Here is a 23,241-nt window from a genome sequence, read left to right on the forward strand (position 1 = left end):
TAAACATTATGTCAAGTAAATTATCATTTTGGAAATTATTCCAAACAACATGAGGCTTTATAGTAATTTCGTTTTTATTTGCCATATTTACTTTACAGTTGTTTATACTTATAAATTAGAAGGTAGGTATCAAATACATGTTATATTTTTTACATTTGAAATTGAAGATTTGCATAGAAATTCATCTGTGATAACTTTTAAACATAATTATACCATGCTATGTTTTTTCCGTTTTGCTGACCAGTTGCTCAGTTAGTCGGTAGAAAATCATTTCACGAATCATCATACCAGTGTTAAAAACATTAGGCCTTAGACTATACTGTAATTTGAATGATATAAGAGGCATATAATGTCTGACACATAAAACGTATTTTTTCCGTAGCTTTCAGAAAGGGAAATTAACGAATGTTCTCTTGTATATAATTTGTAGATAAGATATTGATGTTATTGTAACATATTTGATTGTTTTTATTAACTTTTCAAACTTAAATTAAAGAATATGCCACCCCTTTTCTTTTAGAGACAGGAACACATTTAATATTTGCTGATATAACAGAAATAAACGCAATTGAACTTGACAAATGGACAAATATAACCCTAATCAATGGGTTATATTGTGCAACATCTGTAGATTACCATTATGAAAAAGGTTTGATTTTCTGGACAGATGCAAAGGACAGACACATATCAGTGTAAGTACAAACATACATCTAATTAGATATAATTGATCTAATCATATATATACTCTCAAAATGATATCTGATATAATATTTTGAATAAAAAATAGTGTTATATTGATTTTGGAACTTGTTTTTAGTTGCATGCCGATATTGATATCTTCAAAAACAAGAAGAAAAAAAAGAAGCAAACTCCGAGTAAAACTCAAAACGGAAAGTCCTTTTATCACTGAAATGGCAAAACTAAAAGCTGAAACATATCAAACGAATGGATTACAACTGTCATATTGCTGATTCCTTGTATAGACAACTTCTGATGTAGAAAATGCTGGATTAAACCTGATATATAGCTAACTGAACCTCCCATTTGTATGGAAGTCGCCTACCATTCAATTAAATTGACAACAACGTGTTCAAAATGGATATATTAGGTTAAAATTAGGGGTACAGCAGTCAACATTATGTTATAGTCTTATTCGCTCTAAAACAGAAGTTAAACACAGTACATTAGCGAAAACGAAAATAAATGATACAAACATATAATTTAGCACAATAACACGATTATTTGATGTAAAATTATCAAACCACGATACATGAAAAACACTACTAATAAACAGTAAAAGGCAAATTTTACAAACTAGTAAAGGCATGAGCAAAGGAAAAACAATAGATACATATAAATGATCTATTTCATAATTTGAAAGAATTTACATTTAAGTGATAACATCCCTCAAACAAGTTAAGATAAGAATGCACTGCAAAAAGTAAGCAAAACATAGATAAAATCCACATAGTGGAGTGACCAAGCCAACAAGGTTTTTCAACTTTGATGGACCATCATACCTGCAGGCTTAATCAAGACCTTTTGGACAAAGAAAGGTTTATTCTTTAATTTTTGCCTGAACGTAGAATTGAAATATGGTGCATTTTGTTTTAAATAAGGCTAAAGGTTAGTGTTTGAGGTTTTCACTATTGTCAATTTATTTCACATGGTTGTAAAAAGTATCCAAATAGTATCTGAATTGTTACTAAACAAGAAATTTCTAATGGAATGAATGTGAAACTAAATTTTAAACTTAATTTGAAAATAAGAAAATCACCAAATGCTCATTTTAAAAGAGATTTAGACTAGCAACAATAAGAAAATAAAAAGATAGAACAACAACCAATTCTCAATTTTTTTTTGCATCGCATGTACTTCTAACGATGTATTTCTGAATTTTACGGCTTTAAAAAAATACTCAATTTGGGGTTTTGCTTTGATGTATATTTATTGCCAGTCACACACAGTTCACAAGGCAAGTAAATTGCACGAGTTTAATGATGGACTGAATGCTCAGCGTATAGTTTAGCTGTATGAACTTTTCAGGTTCTATGTGCCTTTGCCTTACAAAAGCACACATGCACCTCACAGAAAGAGTGGTTGTATAGGGTAATTTACCAAACAAAAGGCATGACAGCTATCGAAAAACTGACACGAGTCGTCGTTTTCATCGTCGTATTCTTCCAATATTGCTCGATGAGTTAAATAATGTCTACAACATCAGACCCTTTTCATGAACAATTGTTTTCTATTTTATAAAAACTGCATCGCAGAAAATGTCTACGACCGGCAAAAAGTTAGCTTTTAGGTATTGGCTGTGCAAAAAAAAAAAGAATAAGGTATGCCAGTCCATTATAGTCGAAAATGAGCGCCGTTTTCGTGATCTGTAACTTCACTATAACAAATGTCAGGTCTTCTCTTCAGTGTCTATTTCAATTGATTCAATTAATTTATGTGAAAGATTTAGTCATTAAAAAAAGCTCTGATTCAAGCTTAAATATGAAAAATCTATCAAATATGCCAAAAACCCCCACTTTTTTTGGATCAAAAATGAAAGTGAACGCATCCGTGTTCATCCTCAACCTTTATATATGTTATGTATTACCATCAAATACAACTTTCATTACAATATGTTGAATGAACAAAAATGCGGCCACTTTCATTTAAGACGGAAGCCGTCTAAACTTTAACTAAAATGCTAAAATTGTGAAGATTTCAATTATTTAGCATAACTTAATGACGCTAGTTTACGATATATGTACATTGTGTTGTCAAAAACGGCCCATATTTTTGTAGCAGAAGCATTATACTTTCAAAAAAATAGTGAAAGATAACATTTTCACAATTTTGTAAAACTGCTATATTTTGGGACCAAAAAGGGGTCTTACTGCTTTGGTATTGTACAAGTCATGAACATAATTATGAACCAATTTATATAGTACAGGAATAACAAATGACCTTCTACGAAAAAATGAAGCCATTGTTAGAACTAAGATGGGTGTCAGTCTTAGAATGGCTGTGGACTGGATTAATGACCATATTTATTGGACGGATGGAACCTTTCAGAGTATACATGTTTCTAATCTTCAAGGGGAAAATCGCAGGACACTGATTGAATATGCGATAGAAAAACCGAGAGGTATAGCGCTCACTCCATCAGATGGGTATGTTTATACATGAACATTTATTCTGAAGTTTACATGTTTATCGCATGTTTGTCGTTGATCCTAAAACATTTTGAGCTGCACCGAAAATACGTAAAAATATGCGTAATGGAAAAATATATTGTTGTGTTTCTGTGCCTTTTAAAATTTGGATTTTGAATTCTGTTCCGAACACGTTTGGTCTAGATTCAGAATGAATCAGACTCTGTCATTCCACTAGATTAAAGTGTAATGTTATTTATTGTCTATCAGGAAGTTTACGTATTCAAGCTTTTATTTATTTGTCCAAGTGATGCATCGATAATCTAATCATTTTGATGTAAAAAAAAAAAACCGTGACCAAAGATACACAAGGGATAACCAAACTCCTAAGTGAATGACAAATTGAAAATTCCATGGCAATACCGCTAAAACGAACAAAAGACAAAACACACATGCATAATACAACATAGAAAATTAAAAATTGAGCAAGACCAACCTTATCTGAAATGGTAAAAAAAAGCCCCAATATCAATCGGTGTAACGAAACACACATCCCCTTCACAATGATTAGAAACCGGAAAAATTAATCACAATTGTTTTGCATTATAATAAACTAAATAGCACATACTAGTAGCTTAGATGAAAATATTCGTCACATTTGTGTTCAGTCATAACTGGAAGGGAGTCATTTATGCTTCAGTATTAGCCCCCGTCATACTAGAGCAAGACCATGATGATCCTACTACTGTCTACAATATCATGACCGGACGAGAAGCACTCTAATTATTTGGACTATCATCTTTCTGACTCTAATTACTATATCTTTCAATTGTCATTTTTAGCTCAAATATTCCTACACAATTATCTTTTGGTTTAAAATGTATGTTTCTGCTAATCCGATAATGGACTTCGTATCTACGTGCCAAAGACAGTTTTAGCAGATTATCTGAACAATGGACAATAATTGCTTAATCCCTAATTACATGTATTTCTTTGTCATTCTGTTTTATATTCTTCTTAGAAATAATTTATATTCAGTTTTTGGATAGGTTCTTAAAACGTGAACACCGGACTAAATATTGTAACATCGTTATATTCTTGTTGGATCGTTTATTAAATTGTTAAACTTTATACCGACTTGAATCTTCATTTTAATACCCAGCAAATAGTCTGGCTATACATGGTGTTTAGAGACTCGTGAGTGTTATCTTTTATAGATCAACACAAGATTCCGTTACCTCCGCAGCCAAGCGAAATATTCCTAAGGACAAGTGACTAGTTTACCCCAGAGTTATCATATTTCGGACGAACTATATTTGGACAGTACTATTAATACAATGGATTATTACGGATATTCCTTAAGACCAGAATGGATGTGGAATTATACGCCGTATCGCTTTTATCCAGAAAGAAGAGAGTTTTTTGAGAATGTGTGGAATATGTGGAAAGCAACATACCAACGAAGGTTTGTGTGCCGCAAGAAATTCAAAATGCTTCTAATGTCAAAAACCAGGACATTTTGCTCGACAGTGCTTCACTCGTGTTGACCGAGTTAAAATTCATAAGAATGAACCTAAAACTGTTTCAATTTCGACACAAACGGAAAATTGTAACAATAAGAAATCAATTAAGAAAAAGGAAAGAGATTCTAAAAGACTTCAACATTATTTTGATCGAAAACGGACACTTCAGGAACTTCCATTTAACAAAACCGGGAATACTGTCTTCATTTCAACTATCAATAGTGATTGTTTTCTAAGGGACCAAATTGAAACTTTAAAAACGCAATTGGGAGACGAAAGTTTCAACCATAAATCTACATTAATGGAATTGCAAGAAGAACAAGAAAACGTTCGGAAGCTTCGAAAAACAATTAAAAATCGAGACGCTAAAATTGTAGAACTGGAGAGCACCGTACAAAGATATGAGAAAGGACACAACAAAATAACAGACTATATCACTGAGATAAAAGTAGAAAAAGAAAATTGGAAATTACAGTGTAGTGATGTTTCAGAAATGTACAATGCAGTTAGAAAAAGTGAACTTGATTTAAAGGCTACTTGCAAAAATTACGAACATGAACTAGAACAATTGAAAAACAACACTCGAACAAATTCAGGAAATTATCATCAAAACAGGCGTAACTATCAATACCGTGGAAGACGATATTAGTTAAAATTCAAATCCCGTGGACGTGATTCTAGACGAGAGGGGCAAATATGACCGGACGAGAAGCACTCTAATTATTTGGACTATCATCTTTCTGACTCTAATTACTATATCTTTCAATTGTCATTTTTAGCTCAAATATTCCTACACAATTATCTTTTGGTTTAAAATGTATGTTTCTGCTAATCCGATAATGGACTTCGTATCTACGTGCCAAAGACAGTTTTAGCAGATTATCTGAACAATGGACAATAATTGCTTAATCCCTTATTACATGTATTTCTTTGTCATTCTGTTTTATATTCTTCTTAGAAATAATTTATATTCAGTTTTTGGATAGGTTCTTAAACCGTGAACACCGGACTAAATATTGTAACATCGTTATATTCTTGTTGGATCGTTTATTAAATTGTTAAACTTTATACCGACTTGAATCTTCATTTTAATACCCAGCAAATAGTCTGGCTATAATATATTAAAATTAAGATCGCAGTGAGATCGTGGTATGGTCGGCTTAATTTATAATGATTCATAGTTGTTACGTATATACCGCAACCTTTCTATAATGCTATAAGATTCTGATCGATTACGATACAATAGCTACACGTTATAGTTACGATCTTGTCACGCTCTCACTACATCTTATAAAAACCTTACTTCTATCTTTCCGATTGCATAACGATCACAATACGAGCCTACTTCGATCGAACAACGACTCCAAAAGGCTGTCACTGCGCTCATGAGTATCGGTTTATCAAAACTTTGAAAGCTTAATAGGGTGATAATTCATAGTACAATATAATATCACAAGGGTTTTTAAATGTTTTAGTGTATGAATACAAATAAAAGTCCTCATCTATCCGATATCATTACTCCATGTGCTAATTTTACCAAACATTTTTGGGATAGTCGATTACTGAAAATTTATTTGTTCTTACATCTTATTCAAATTCTATCAAGATATTATACAGGTACCATATTATGGATTAACCACCTGCCATAAGAAGTGTGGGAACTATTTATACATAAAAGCATTTCGCATATTTATTGTATATGCAAGGATAACATGAAATAATTGTACTGCACAAAACCTATATCAATGCATAGATAAGTACACTGTATATTACTTTGTGTAGAATTATTGTTTTTGTCCTCATGGAAGATTAGCTTGATTGTTGCTAGATTTGCTACGCTCTCCATATGAACAAAAACTTACTCACTAACAGACTTTTGATAAGAAATAAAAATATATAAAAACATTTTCCTAAAAAATAAACTGATAAACAAAATGAGTATAAAATAATTTTTTGACAGCAACTCATCGAGTGCGGTGAATTGTTTCATACGAACAAATACTCTTGTTTTCATTTGTCGTATTTTTTGTTTCTATAGAATCCTTTTCTTTTCTGTTTGGGGGTGTACCTCTTCAAGGATAGAGCGGTGTGGATTAGATGGCAAAGACAGAGAAACCCTAGTTTCAAATGTTGGAGAACCCATTAGTTTAACAATAGGTATATATAAATTTATGTTTATCGAACAGTAACAGCACATGTGTTTGATATTTTCGTCGTATGTTGTATACATATCATAATCAGCATACCGTCTTAAACCAATTTGGTAGGGTGTTCCGAAACAAGAAATAATGTTCATAATATAAATCTACGTGAGGATTTTGTTGGTTTGTTGTCTTATTGTCGTTATTAAACCAGCTCTCTTTATTTTGCTTTACATATATAACATAAGTGCAATACTTATCGTTGCTCTTTAAGAATATGATTTATCACATTTATATAGGCAAACACTGTAATGACGTTGTAAGGTAACGACTAAATATAACTGTCACAACTTCCTTACGAATAAAATAATCAATTTTATCAGATATTTAGTACAAAATACAGCTATTTTGTATATCTTATAAAGGTTCGTTTTTCCAGTCTGTATCACCACCCTGTATCGCATACCCCGTATCGCATAGATAAACCCGTATCGCATACCCCGTATCGCATGGTAAAACCCGTATCGCATACCTTTTTTTTTTGTTTTTTTTTTTACATAGAGTCAGTTTTGGGGTTTTTTTTGCTTAAGAAAAATTTCCTCAAAGTAGGTCAATTTTTTGAATGACGTCATTGTTTGGTATGTAAAGTCACGAACGTCAAGTTTTCGTATTGTATGTGACGTCACGATCATCAAGTTTTCATATTGTTGGCACACTAAATGCAACTAAAAAAAATACAAAACACTCAAATAAATACAAGAATAAACAAAATATTTTTAAAACAACAGCACGCAAATTGTAAGGTAACCCAGGTGCTTCGTATAAATAATTGAGCAGTTATTTTAAGGTTTTGAAACAAGACAAAAGCAGAACTGAAGGTAACCCAGTGCTATGGATCAGAAAACAGTTCATATAATATAATACTCTTCTGTGGAAATATATGATAAAGCGTATAATACATGGCAAAATCTGTATCACATGCTGTATCACCCTGGACCAATATCATCCCTCGGGCCTTAAGGCTCTTGGGCTGATATTGATGTCTCGGGATGATACGACATATGATACGGATTTTGCCATGTATTATTCTCTATATAATGGATTGGTACGTATCTTAGATAGTCACTATAACTGACAGTGAAAAGTTCCTTATAAAGTAGTAAGTTAAACCCTCAAGTATTTATTGAAGATTAGTTTTACAGATGAACCGAAACTGAACACTTTGTGACATGTATTCAAAAGCGCATTCAACATCTACGATTCACAATGAGTTAGTGTAATGTGACAACACCAAAGATGATATAAAAAGGTTTGAATTTTGATGCACTGCTTATTGTTTGATTTTGGTGGATTCATATTTCAGCAGACAATTCGTATTCTAATGGTTCTTATTTATACAACATACCCAAAGGCATGAAAATTACATAGAACTTTACATTTGTCAATTCGTGGCCTTTTATAGTTTAGTTTAGTTTAAACATATTTATTTATAGTGGATTGGGAAACAAGTTTTGCAACTAATATTAGTTCCTTTTCTACTTTGTGGCCTTTTATTGCTGACTAGGCGGGGCTTTGATCATTGCTAAAGGCCGGACGGACGGTGACCTATCATACCACATTTTTTTTATTTTCACATCGACAAAATAAAAAAAGAATCATGCAAAGTCATTATTAAATTTACTTTCAGATTTATTATAATATTCTGTCGCTAAATAACCTTCATTTTGATTAGTACTAACATGTCATATATCCTTGAACATTTGAGAATAGGGATAATACAGCAAGTCGAAGGTCTGTTTACTATCTTGATCTTTTACTCGATATTTACACAAATTCTTCTAAACTAGAATCTATGATTACAACTTTACAATTGTCAACATTTCATTTCTCAACAGTTACATATCCTCTGCTCCTTCGATTGGGGTGTACATATCTCAGGAAGTTCGTGCATGTTACACTATGCGGACTTCTTTACACTGGTTAGCAGAAGTGTGCTCATTATTTAAATACTGCTCAAAGCAGGAGCATATCGAAGAACGACTGAAATCGACATTACAAAAAGTTTAATATGATGTGTAGGTGTCTTATACAACCATCAACATGATTTCGCGGAGTTAGATCTTTAGATATAAGCAGAGATGTCTGATCTATAATTTTGCGACATGTGTCCAATTCCTGATTGTGACATTTTGCCAGAGTTTGAATTCGCATGGCAGGTGATCAATACACAGCGGGAGACGCATCCGGTCAATAATCACTCCGAACTGAATGCGATTCCCTCGTTTTAGGTTTGTTACCTCTGTTAATTCTTATCGATTTACAAAATACTACTGTTGACTTGGTTTATACGTATGAACTGTAAACTTTATCAAGATACACACACATTATAAAACAGTGAGAATTAGATGAAATTCCTCACCCATCACTTGGCGCAATATTACATAACCAATTTCACTTATTCGTTTAAAACGTATGGTCAATTGTTTTGAGTTTTCGGACCACTTTATCATCAATTGCAAACGTGTTTCATAAATCATTCATGAACTCGTCAAGACAAACATCGTTACTAAAAATTATTTCATTTTAGCTTTCTATTCTGCTTTTTCAGACCATAAAGTGAAAAGAATTTACTGGACTGATAGACTACAGAAAGGTATATATTCAGCCAAGTTCGATGGCAGTAGCATAAAAACTGTCATGAAAAATTCAAACTATTTTGTTGCACTTTCTGGAATTGCTGTTCACAAAGACAAAGTATACTGGACAAATTGGAAAAAAGGAGAAATATTGCGGACTGACAAGTATGCTAGCTACGAAGTTGAAAAGGTATTTTCGAGCGCCAAAAACTATCCCATCGGCCTGGTAGTATATGACAACACCAAACAACAAACATTGGGTAAGCTTTATTTTACCACTCGATTTTGAACCGATTTCCGTCCGTATACTGTATTGACCTTTAGGTATGTTTTGTGTCAATTATGCTAGAGGTACACATATATCATTTGAGTATTGTTGACAAGTTTAATAGTAATCAAACCGCTGCAATGAAATCTGAACGCTCTGTAATGTCTTCATTTACCACGAATTATACTAAGTCATTGTGACACAACGGTAAATGTATATACTTACTGTAATGTGCTTAAATAAAATCACAACACAAAAGTTCGCAAACTATATCAAAACACATTTAATGTTACACAATCAATTAAAAGAATAAATAAACAAAAAGCAGCACACATGGTTTCACAGGTTTGTTTGAACAGACACATTCTCTATTGGACTGACAAAGTTGAATAAAAAAAGGATCAGATTCTACTGAAAATATTTTATGACAAATTAACCACAGAGAGAACAAAAATAAAGGACAATTTCCCGGATATAGATGTTCTTGTCTAAATAACATTATATGTTAAATGAAACTTATAACATAGAGATACATCCATTTTCAGATGTTATACAGTAAAGCTATAATTAGTAATTCGAATCGTCAGATGCATGTATATTCGAGACTCATATATTGTAGACACGTCCACCGCCGACGCCAGCATAGTACACCCTTGCCTCGCTTTTTGACTCCGTCAAGGCGATTTAAAATTTTGTGGCAGAAAATAAAATCACAAAAAATACTCGAAGGAAAATTCAAAAACGGAAGTCCACAATCAATGGCAAAACCAAAAGCTCAAACACATCAAACGATTGGATGACAACTTTCATATTTATGACTTGGTACAGGCATTTTCTAATGTAGAAAATGATGGATTGAACCTGGTTTTGTAGCTAGCTAACCCTTTGAATTGTATGACTGACAGTCGCGTCAAATTCCATTATATTGACATCGATGCGTGAACAAAACATACAGACATAACAGGTTAACATGTCACAATACAGCAGTCAACATTGTGTTATAATCTTCATCACTATAAAACAAACCCTACAAATATGTAACAAAGAAGCATTAAAATGAGATATAGACTAAGCATAATAGCAAAAATTAAAGACAAGAATACACAAATTTACCATAGTACAATAACATAATGATGGGATTTTTATGTACAGAGCCACATTACATATGTAACAAAGAAAAATAAAAAGACATACACTTCGGTGTTGACATGAATATCAATAATGTGGTCATTTTTATTTTCCTGTTTACAAAAGTTTGAATTTTTCAAAAAACTAAGGATTTTCTTATCCCATGCATAGATTACCTTAGCGGTATGTGGCACAACTTTTGGGAATTTTGGATCCTCATTGCTCTTCAACTTTGCACTTGTTTGGCTTTATACATATTTTGATATGAGCGTCGTTGATGAGTCTTATGTAGACAAAACGCGCGTCTGGCGTACTTAATTATAATCTTGGTACCTTTGATAACTATATTTGATTAAGTATATAGGCAAAGCACGTACAAAAAAATATGAAAAATGAAAGACAAGCAATAAACAAGTTTTCGAAGTAGCACCAAAAGATATATAGACAAAGCACATTAGCGAAAAAGAAAGACAATACTACGGGAATATCTTTAACAATAATGACGTACAAGTACCACCCGTATCCTAATAACAATAAAAACAAACAAAAACTTATCAAAGAAACACACAAATGCATATATCAAACTTTTATAACAACCTCATTTATTGCTTTCTTATTTTTGAATTTCATTTATGTATGTTAAATCCACCCATAAACGACTGAAAGACTCTAAGCATTGTGCACGAATGGGCAGATCAACATGACTCTAACGCAGAATCGCGCTCTAACGTCAGAATCTAAACGTTACACAGGTAGAGATATACAATAGTTTTTGTCGTTCAAAGTATGAAAATAATATAGTCTAGAGTTCTTTAGGCAGAGTGTAATTGAAAAGTTTACATTGCCTACTTGATAAGATTAAGATATAATTATTGCATTAAAATCATCAAGTAAATTCAGTACTACACCCTTAAACCAATTAAGATCAACACTAAATTATGGTTGTATTACAATTCATTTCAAGCTGATAGTAAATGTGGTTCAACTTATGGTGGCTGTTCACATTTATGCCTACCGTCGGCTCCATGGTCTGACAACATACTTGGGTATACATGCACTTGTGCTGATGGGCATGCGCTTGAGAATGATAAAAAGACGTGTTCATATAATGGTTAGTATGTTTTGTTAGGATTTGTTATCAGTAAATTTCAAAAAGTAAATAATTCAACAAAAATAAATCATTTATTAAACAGAAAGGATTTTATCCCGATAAAAATACTTTAAAAAAATGTCACACTTTGTATGAAAAACGGAGTAATAACGTGCCGGTAGGGACGTAATGGACATATACAGACCTTCTCAATTCATACATCGAATTTTCAGAATATGGAAAATAATATGTCAGCCAGGAATATAATCAGGTGTACAATATGACATTGAGGAACTGTCGTTTTCACAAAAAGCAAAAGATAACGAAGGAAAATTAAAACTCAGGTCGAAAATAAACAGACAAGGCTATGGGACAAATACACAATAGTATTTTTTTTCTTTTTCAGGAAGGAATATTAAGATATTACTAACAGAGAAAGGGACAATTTCGGACACAGACATTGATTCAGGTCATCGAAATACCCTGAATGTAACGACAACTTCAAAACTGGTTGGAATTGACTATGACTACGAGCGAGATCTGATGTTTTGGACAGATAGCTACAATCAAAACATTTATGTGTAAGTCGTCTCTGTATATTAATAAAACATCAATGAAAAACTATCTATAAAAATTCTTTTACCAAAATCAATGATAGAAATTGAAAAAGGTTAAAAGTAAAATTGAGAATGGAAATGGGGAATGTGTCAAGGAGACAATAACCCGACCATAGTATAGACAACAACAGAAGGTCACAAATAGGTCTTCAATACAGCGAAAAATTCCCGCACCCGGAGGCAAGAACAAGAGAGCCCAAGCAGATATGTCTTCCTAGCTTTACGATGATGATTTAGATCTTTTATTCTGAGAGTCTTCAAAATAAAGGTTGTACTACAGTATCACATACACAAAAATAATCCATGATCCATGTAAACAACAACAGGGTAAAGCGAATCATGTCACACTGTCATTGATCACACTAACATAAACACATAACACTCATTGAATGTACTTAAATAGTTTACATATTGCATATAAAACATACGAACACGTGACATTGACCAATGCACTATGAGAATAAAATCAATGGCAGATGATAATGCCAGAAATTTATGAACATCTTACAATCATTATGTTCACAAATATAGTTGACCATTTATTTGTAGTGAGGGGAAATCGGAATAAATAGGAAAACTATACATTTGACCGACGAAAAATGTACATGAAGTCATAGCCACATGACCAGAGAATAGTACACTTTACACTCATCCCATTCACCAATTACATATCGTATTTGAGTTAATGACCAAAATTTAACATTTATATATAGATGGAACATATAAATGCGATCAAGGTCAAATAATACCTGATAGACGGACATGTGAACCTTAAAATCATTTCGTTCAACAAGTATACTTGAATTCTAGTTTTTTTTAGGAATGGTTCTAATCACGTTACTTTTACTTTGTTCACAACTCTTACAGTTTACTTACCATTTCAGGTATTGAAAAAACAAAATAATTCAGGCTTCGAATGAAAAGAAATCGTTAAGGCATCACAAATTCTTTTTACAATGTATAGAAGATGGATAATAAAAGTCAGTAACTTTTTATCCAAAGGGTATATAAAGTACATAACGATATTTCAGGAAGTTGAGAATTCAATTCGCTTTTTTATGTGTTAACTTCTACTGAAAAGCAAATGGCGAAATAATGCATTTATTTAACGCTCAACCCTATCACTACACGTTCCACATTGTGTACTGGCTTCATAATATAAACAATATCTGCACCCAGTAAATGTTTAACTAAATATTGTTGTGCTTTCTGATCAGTTCCCTTACAACTGTCACGAAACCTCAAAATCAAAATCACTGTTTTACAGCTATTTTCTCAATTTCATTGGCAAGTCGACGGCGGGATCTGGATTAAAACGCTTGCTACCAGATCTTATCTACACACCAGATAGCATAGCTGTGGATTGGATATATAAACATATATACTGGACTGATCTATCTGATGGGCAGATACATGTCTGTGACTATAATGGTGTATATAGGAAAACTTTTGTGACCAAAGAATTAGTAAATCCTGATGCACTAGCCTTGTCTCCAAAAGATGGGTACTTATGTTTCATATTATACTTTTGTTCTAATACTTTTTAAATTTCTTGATGTGTGTCATAATTTAAGTTTCAACTTACGTACGTACGTATAAAAATCAAAATCGAATTCCAGCCCAGGAAGAACAAAAAGTTTGCTAACGCAAATTTACAGATCTTACACAAATCAATATCGAATCCCAGCTAGGGAAGAACAAACAAATTGCGTTAGATCTTACATTGTTGGGCTGTTCAGACGATCGAATAATATATACAGAATGTGTTTTCAGCCTTTCTATCGCCATCACTGTTGGTGATCCGATGGATAAAATATGTTGTTCAACTATCACTTATTTAGACTTACTTATATATCAATATAAATATATAGACAAACAACTGATAATTAACCAATGGCTCAGCTTCAAGTTTTGAACGACACACGTGAAAATGTTACTCACACAGAGAGCGTTATAAAAGAATGACATAAGCTTATACAAAACGATCGGAGTACATGGGATGAAGAATGAAATTATTGATATTAGAATTAAGACAGCAACTTGATATACGCATTATTGAAAGTAAAAAATGCCTAGATTTTATTGTTTATATATTATAGGTTGATGTTTTTTTCGGATTATGATTTAATATTTGGTGGTAAAATTTTACGATCTGCGATGGATGGAAGTGAAAGAAAGACTATTATCAATAAGGGAGTAAATGAGGTCTTTGGTATAACTGTTGGTAAGAAAATATCAAAGATTAAGAACTGAAAACTATTTGATACACCTTGCGGTACATTGCATGGAAAAAGGTTAAACTATAACATAAAATTGAAAATGTATTCTAATTGGAATAAAGATGCTTGTTAAAAGAAACACATTAAAAAAAAAAACATATGGTGTAGAAAATACATAATATTCATGTGATACCACGCCAGAAGGCTTTCTAATATAAGGAAATAATTCGTAAATATTACTTAACATGTAGACATCATATACGTTCAGGTATTTCACATCCAATCTTTTATTGTAATATTATTTACAAAGCTAAAAAATGTCAGTATTTACCTCAAAAGCCTACAAAACCTTTAAACAGACTTATATATATAAAGAAGGGATATAGTTACGATTCTGTTGCAGGTCATTAAAAATTGCATATTTTGGCTTTAATATTGATTCACTTGTAGGGTCTTTGTATCGGAACTAAACACATTTAAAAAAATAAAACAGTTGTTGGCATGACACGGGTTATGTTCTCCTCATATATTTTATGATAATATGATACTAAACCCCTAACGGGAAGGATTGTGCCTGATCTTCACATGATGAAGACATAATCTTTCGATCTGTTTAATTGAGGTCTGGAGCTAGCATGTCAGTAAACTGCTAATAGTCTGCTGTTATTTATGTATAATTGTCATTTTGTTTATTTTCTTTTGTTACATCTTCTGACATCGGACTGGGACTTCTCTTGAACTGAATTTTAATGTGCGTATTGTTATACGTTTACATTGGCTAGAGGTATAGGGGTAGGGATTAGATATCATAAGCATGTTTAACCTCGCCGCAATTTTGCGCCTGTCCCAAGTCAGGAGCCTCTGGCCTTTGTTAGTCTTGTATGATTTTTAATTTTAGTTTCTTGTGTATAATTCGGAGTATAGTACGTATGACGTCCTTTATAACTGAACTGGTATACATATGTTTTAAGGGGCCAGCTGAAGGACGTCTCCGGGTGGGGGAGTTTCTCGCTACATTGAAGACCCATTGGTGGCCTTCAGATGTTGTGTGCTCTATTGTCGGTTTGTTGTCGCTTTGAAACATTCCCCATTTCCTTTCTCAATTTTATTCTAATGACAGAATAATAGAAATTACTTAGATTTGTATTGACTCACGACAAAACGTCTCATTTTATGACCTTCAAATTATCCTTATTTTAAATATTGTTGAGTGTAATTTGCAAAGTAGTATTCGTTCGTGTTTGTCGTCTAAATTCAGCAGTTAGATTTATGCGTTTAAACTGTAAATAAGTTCGAATATGTCCTAATCTAAAATACCCCCCAAAACACAGCATTTTTTTGTTCTAAATGACTGAAACGAAATTTAAGCAAGGTATGATAAACCTAGCGATAACCATGTGTTTCGCCTTCATATACATAAAATATCCGTTTAAAGTAAACGTGTGTACCTGAAAAATTTGACATTTAACATTTGGTTTTAAGTAATAAATTTTCTAAACAATGACAGTACCAAATATAATATAGAGAAGTGAAATGATTCAAGGAAATGCGAAACATCGTATCTAGTCAGCCCTGTAAATAATATCTTATTTGTTTATGGATAAAGGATGATCAAGTCTGGTCGCTTCACAGGCAATTGTTTCTGAAAAACACTTACCTATATACTCGAGCAGTTTGTTTGTAAAAAAAACCCAAATAGCTTGTAATTAATATTGCTTTTATTTCAATACGACATCTGACTATAACGAGAAGGGTTTTCTTCAAAAATATTAAATCTTAAATTTTTGTAATGGGAAAAAGGAGATATGTAGTTCTTGACAACATGTCATTGACAAAACGAATAGCAATTGAATATCGCTTTTGCTGATGTCCTTCAACTCTATTTGGCCTTCAACATGGAGCAAACATAACACATACTGCACGTTCATTGCGGCTGCTAGCAATCGTTTGATTAAAATTATTTGAAAGATAAGGATCAAGCTACATCTATTAAACATGAAGATTTCAGATGCAGTTTAAGCAGTAAATAAGAGACTCAGTCAACTGTATACTACCTTTTCTGATGTATTCTTTGGAATTGAAAAGTAGTAATTAAACCATCCTTTTACAATGTAAATTATATAAAAGATCCATTCATCACTAATGATACGATATGAGTTGATGTACATGTAGTAGTGTATATCCTTGTCTATTGTTATTGTGTTGATAGTTGAAACAACATTTCGTTTGATTTGTATTATGGACAATGATTTTAAGTTTTCTTTTCAGATCAACAAGATCGTCGGATATACTGGACAGATTTTTCTTTACAAACAATTAAATCGGCAACATTTGATGGAACAGATGTGCATACCATTATAACGTACACCGAGGAATCGTCACCCAATCCTTATGGCATAGACGTTTTTGGGGAAATGATATATTGGACAAATAATAAAGACCGAAGTGTCTATACTGTAAACAAATATACGGGTATAGATATGAAACCATTTCTGACAAACCTTGATAATCCAAAACATATGAAGATAGTTTCAAAGGAATCACAAAAAGAAGGTAGTTAAAAAGGGAATGAATTAAATCAAATCAAATAAAATATCTTTATTCCTAATTAAAAGGTCCATATAGAGCATATATTTCAACACCGATCACACAGTACATACAATATCCAAACAAACGACACTTGCAATCTACCGTTCTTATTGATACAAAGATACCAAATTAAAAATCATATAAGACAATTCGAGAATGTCATCCCCCCAAAAAAATTAGAAAAATGACGATAGCGCTTAAAACATACAGAAAATAATAAAAGATCTAACAACACTATTCACTTCACACGAAGCTACGACCGAGCAACACCTACCCCACAAAACAAGACGATTAATACATGCATTATAAAAGGGTAAATGATTTTCTATAATATTCCTCGATAACATATACAATGAGGCTGGTTTATTTTCTGTTATGATGAGTTACTTCATTAATAGATCTTATAAACACTAAATATAAAAAAGTAAATGTGGTATGATTGCCAATGAGATAACTCTTCACAAGAGACCAAATTGACACAGAAATTTACAACTATAGGTCACCGTACGGCCTTCAAAAATGAGCAAAGCTCATACCGCATGGTCAGCTATAGTAGGCCCCGAACTGACAATGTAAAAGTAAAAAAAATCAAACGAGAAAACTAAGGACCATATTTGTATAAAAAAAACGAACGAAAAACAAATATGTAACACATAAACAAACGACAACCAAAGCATTTCCTGACAACTTATCATGGGTAAGAGTCTTCAAGTTCATTTATTATTAATTTCATCAATAACATTTCTTTAAAAGGTGCTGAATTTCGATATATTTATCAATGTAAGTGAACAATTAAGAATTCATTGTCTATTTTTACCAAAAACAAAGGCTTGATTGCTTTTTAGCTCACCGTTCCGAAGAAACTATGAGCTTTAGCCATCACTTGGCGTCCGTCGTCGTCTGTCGTCGTCTGTCGTCGTCTGTCGTTGTCGTCGTCGTCCGTCTGGTGTAAACTATTTAAAAAATCTTCTCCTCTGAAACTACTGAACCAATTCCAACCAAAATTAAGCTAAATGATCCTTAGGGTATCTAAAATCAAGTTTGTGTTTTATTTTCTGTTTCGTCAAAAAACATGGCCGCCATAGCTAAAAATAGAACATAGGGGTAAAATGCAGTTTTTGGCTTATATCTCAAAAACCAAAGCAGTTAGAGCAAATCTGAATAGGTTAAACGTTCTATCAGTCCTGAAATTTTCAGATGAATGTAATAACCCATTGTTGGATTGCTGCCACTAAATTGGTAATTTTCAGGAAATTTAGCAATGTTTGGTTATTATCTTGAATACTATAAATGATAAAGATAAAGTGTAAAAAGCAAATATGTTCAGCAAAGTAAGATCTACAAACAAGTTTTATACAACTAAAATTGTCAATTGACCCCTTAAAGAGTTATTGCCCTTTAAGGACAATTTTACACAATTTGTATATCATAGATAAAGGCAGATGTGGTGTGAGTGCCAATGAGACAACTCTCCATCCAAATAACAATTTAAAAAAGTAAACCATTATAGGTTAAAGTACGGCCTTCAACACGGAGCCTTGGCTCACACCGAACAACAAGCTATAAAGGGCCCCAATGTTTTCTAACTTTAAAAAATGTTATTTTCTGAAACCACTGAACAAATTCCAACCAAACTTTAGCTGAATGATTCTTAGGGTGCCTAGAATAAAGTTTGTGTTTTATTTTATGTTTCGTCAAAAAACATGGCCACCATGGCTAAAAATAGAACATAGGGGTAAAATGCAGTTTTTAGCTTATATTTCAAAACCCAAAGAGCTAATCTGACATGGGGTTAAGGTGTTTATAGGGTAAAGTTCTATCGGCCTGAAATTTACAGATGAATCTAATAACCCATTGTTGGGTTGCTGCCACTAAATTGGTAATTTTCAGGAAATTTTTCAATTTTTGGTTATTATCTTGAATAGTATTAATGATAAAGATAAACTGTAAACAGCAAATATGTTCAGCAAAGTAAGATCTACAAATAAGTTCATATAATCAAAATTGTCAATTGACTCCTTAAAGAGTTATTGCCCTTTTAGAACAATTTTACACAATTTGTTTATCATGTTTTCTAACACTTACTAATATACATTAAAAAAAACAAAAAAACTACAATGAAATTGGACACTGAAACTCTTAAACGAAAGATAAATGCCAAAAAAAATCAAGGTGAGCGATTCAGGCTCTTGAGAGCCTCTTGTTTAGTAATCCGCCATGAATAAAAATATCCAATGTTTAAAATTTCAACAGGAGTTAATAGATGTGGGGAAAATAATGGACACTGTGATCATCTTTGCTTACCAGTTCCTGTAACACCACTTACATCTAAAGGATACTCATGTGCGTGTTCAGATGGCTACCTGCTAGAGGATAATGTACATTGCATTCTGAAAGGTATTTTGTATTGAAAAATTAAAAATCAAAACAAAAATAATCAAGCCAAGTTCAATATCTCTTGATATATAGATAAACATGATAAAGATATTTTATAAAAGATAATGTTAACATCGTGACGATCAACTGTTTATTAAATTTGTGGTCAATATTGTTTCGATTTTGGAGATTACATTTTGGTATATCAAAGGATTACTTTAAATAAAATGAAACAAAAGAAAAATATCATTCTATTTGAAACTCCTGAAATATATTATAACTAGTTGTAAATAATCATAATCGTTGATAGAAAAAGCACAAGTAGATATGCTAAATCCTCAACAATTAAAGTCACATATAAACAAATGTAGAAGTAATGTACGTTTAACGCAATAGGTTTATAATAAACCTCTTTATATATAAAACACATCAATACAGCAACAACATACCCAATAAATCTCATGAAACCTTGTACGGTCACTAGACACTGTTTTTATTGAGAGATAAATTAAAACCAAATATAGTCAATAACATAATTTTTTGTTTAAAAGAATCCAAACAAAATAAACCAAATGTGTTATCGTTGTTTAATGCTATTCTATAATTTGTATTTGATAAACTTATGTAAATTGTTTCCAATTTAAGAATCTGCAAAAGATGAGCTGTGACCAGAGGATTTATAAATGGCGTGTAAACTCTAGAAACTTCCACAGAGAGAGAGAGAGAGAGAGAGAGAGAGAGAGAGAGAGAGAGAGAGAGAGATCCTTATAATGTGATCAATTTTACAACTGTTACGTTATTTTAATACTGTATTATCAATTTTAATTCATTTTGATTGGATAACGTCACGTTTTTTACATGGCATCAATTGACAATTGAAGATATGGGACGTACGTTCAAACGCAGACGACATATGCCAGATTTTAATTTCATGTTTTAACGTTGTTTTCTGTCAGTTTCATTAGAATGAAAATAACAATATTGTATTTTAAGCTCCGATGGCATCAATTGGGGATTTGATGGTCGCAAATACCCGTTTACTGTCTCCGCTAACGCGTCGTCAGTAAACTTAATTTGCGACCATCAAATCCCCAGTGGTGCCGTCGGAGCTTAAAATACAATACAGTTATCTCCTAAATATCGCGCGTGTTTCATTTTGAATATAATTAAAAAGTATTTCTTTGGTAGTGTGCAAGCACAAAAAAACACTGATACGTTTACATATGGTCTAGAAGACTATCAACTAAAGAAGTTTGTAGATATGATCTCTAGACATTTTTCATATCATTGATTTCTACCCTGATTCAGTGGTGTATAGAATAATTATGTAAAAAAATGCAAAGCAGGCAGTTTAACATATTGTTAACACATATCAAAGATTTAAAAACATTCAACCAATTCCACTGTAATTGTTCTACACAAAAACTAGGTCGAGATATCGATTTACTGAACAACAGTTTAGTCTGTGGATAAAGCAAAGAATTAAGTTCGTGTAAAACATGAAGCTATAGTTGTTGCACGAAAACGCAAAAAAATAAAATGAACCAAACAGAGTATGTATTTTTAATTTTGACAGATTTTCTAGCTCAAAATTGAAAGTATGAAAGATTATAATTAAATATTTGCATCAAACAAAAACCAATCAAGATGTTAATAACTATTTTTGTCGTAGATACACGAGTTTATTTTTGTTGATTAAACCACTTTTTTGTTATTGTTAAAGAATGTATATAAAGTTTATACATGTATTTAAATATTTAAATATTTAAATATTTAATATTTAAAGTTACAACATGATAGTGCATCATAAGCCTATTTGGCTGGCTGAATCATTATGTAAATACTCAATGTACATTATGTTGTATATATTCAGGTTGCACTCTAATAAACTATTTATTCATTCATTCATTCATGTATATGCCTTTGTTATTATTGACACTTTCTGCAATAACTGATTTCATAATCTTTTTTGAAGACTCTTCTTAAGCAAAGAGTACACACGTTTCTGTCATTGATGCCAATATCACACAAAGAACCCATTGAGCTATGATTTAATTTTGATGGGGGATTCGGTGAGATTTGATGAAAGGCATGACAAAATGTTCGATTAAAAAAAAATATAAAATGAGCAACCATGAAAAAAAATTCAGGTTGAACTATATACCTATATATAAAAACAAAGATATAAAACCAAACAAAATTTTTAGGATCAAATAAAATGAAGACAAAAAAAGCAGGTCAGAGATTTATCCACCTAAGTAAAAAAAGACAGGACAAAATATTTCATCCTAGCCTCTCATAATATCAAATGATAGTTAAATTATTTGACATTGAACAAAATATCAGCCTGTAACTGCTGCGGAAATTAAGAAGGCTTACATTGGGTGGAAATGAAGAGGGGAGGTTGAGCGCTCACAAAATATGTTTCATTGTTGTGTCTGGGTGAAGTAAGGAACATTTGGCCTTTATTCGTCCTGTATGTTGTTTTTTTTTTGGTTGAAGCGTACTTTTTGGAGTGTAGAATGGCGTCCATTTTCTTGATCTAGTGCACATTAATTAATACTGTTTTTCTGGTTTGGGATTTCTCGTATTGAATACCTAATTGCAGAGTTGGGTTTACTTGAATATTTGGGTCGGTTGTTGTCTATATTACATTTCCAGTTTCCATTTTTTATCCTAGGTTTTCATAAATGCATGAACTACGTTAATAAGTTGGGTTAGTTCATGTATGCATGGACTAATGTTGATAAAGCAATGACGCTTATTTATATATCCATGCCTGGATATTTCTAGTTTATTAAATTGGGGGATGCTATATTAAAAGTAATAACCTAATCAGACCAAATGCAAATTGACATTGAATTATGCATTTGGTTTATTTCTTTTAAATTGTTTCAAGTTTTCAATTCAGTGTTATTCGAGGCTAACAATACGCAAAAGGTAGCTATATAGTGACCTGTATATAACCTCATCTTTATTATCTGTCTTGCATACTAGATAGTTGTCTCATTGGTAATGATAGATTAATGGCAGAATGGTTAACAGTGCTTTAAATGCACAGTTGTTGTTGTGCTCTTCAATTAATATATTTTGGCTTTTGAAACTTATTGTATCGGTAGTACAAATATAAAACAACACGTTTGATAATTTATTGCGTCCGAAGCGCTTTTCTGGATTTACCTTCATCAGGAACGCTCAAAGCCAAACATTTGAAATCCGAAGATGTATAAGTACCGAAAATCGTTGAAGAGCTATATGTTAAAAATACCTAAAATAAATAGCCAAATTCATCTATAGCCAACTTTGCCTGAGGGAGTTGAAACCTTAGTTTTATAATAATTTCAAAATTTATAAACGGACAATTTTAATAAAGTTTGTTTAATCATGTCAGTACCGAAGCACTGACTACTGAGCTGATGGTAATATATATGTGCTGACATTGTATGTGCTGTGGTAGCTTACACCAGAAACACGTATCGTGAGCATAAAAAAATCAAAACATATATTT

At 32.1% G+C, this 23,241-nt stretch overlaps 1 protein-coding gene across 1 annotated transcript; it reads left to right on the plus strand.

The window, feature by feature from the left end:
• Window positions 1-524: 524 nt before the first annotated feature.
• On the plus strand, window positions 525-21,635 carry LOC143048166 (low-density lipoprotein receptor-related protein 6-like). Its single transcript, XM_076221687.1, has 11 exons — window positions 525-692; window positions 2,940-3,164; window positions 6,708-6,826; window positions 9,419-9,706; window positions 11,807-11,953; window positions 12,339-12,513; window positions 13,817-14,053; window positions 14,649-14,773; window positions 17,037-17,321; window positions 19,611-19,754; window positions 20,379-21,635. The coding sequence occupies exons 2-11, from the start codon at window positions 2,995-2,997 to the stop codon at window positions 20,399-20,401; spliced, it is 1,713 nt and encodes a 570-aa protein (XP_076077802.1). The 5' UTR covers window positions 525-692; window positions 2,940-2,994; the 3' UTR covers window positions 20,402-21,635.
• The last annotated feature ends 1,606 nt before the right edge of the window (window positions 21,636-23,241 follow it).

Source organism: Mytilus galloprovincialis, chromosome 10, assembly GCF_965363235.1.
Source record: "Mytilus galloprovincialis chromosome 10, xbMytGall1.hap1.1, whole genome shotgun sequence".
NCBI lineage: Eukaryota > Metazoa > Mollusca > Bivalvia > Mytilida > Mytilidae > Mytilus > Mytilus galloprovincialis.

What these genes read in the sequence shown, in the direction of transcription:
- LOC143048166 (XM_076221687.1), top strand. Translation starts at nt 2,995, where the DNA reads ATGGGTGTCAGTCTTAGAATGGCTGTGGACTGGATTAATGACCATATT. An exon ending in CACCAAACAACAAACATTGG is followed by an intron (nt 9,707 to 11,806) that starts GTAAGCTTTATT and finishes ATTCATTTCAAG; the next exon opens with CTGATAGTAAATGTGGTTCA. An exon ending in TACAATCAAAACATTTATGT is followed by an intron (nt 12,514 to 13,816) that starts GTAAGTCGTCTC and finishes ACTGTTTTACAG; the next exon opens with CTATTTTCTCAATTTCATTG.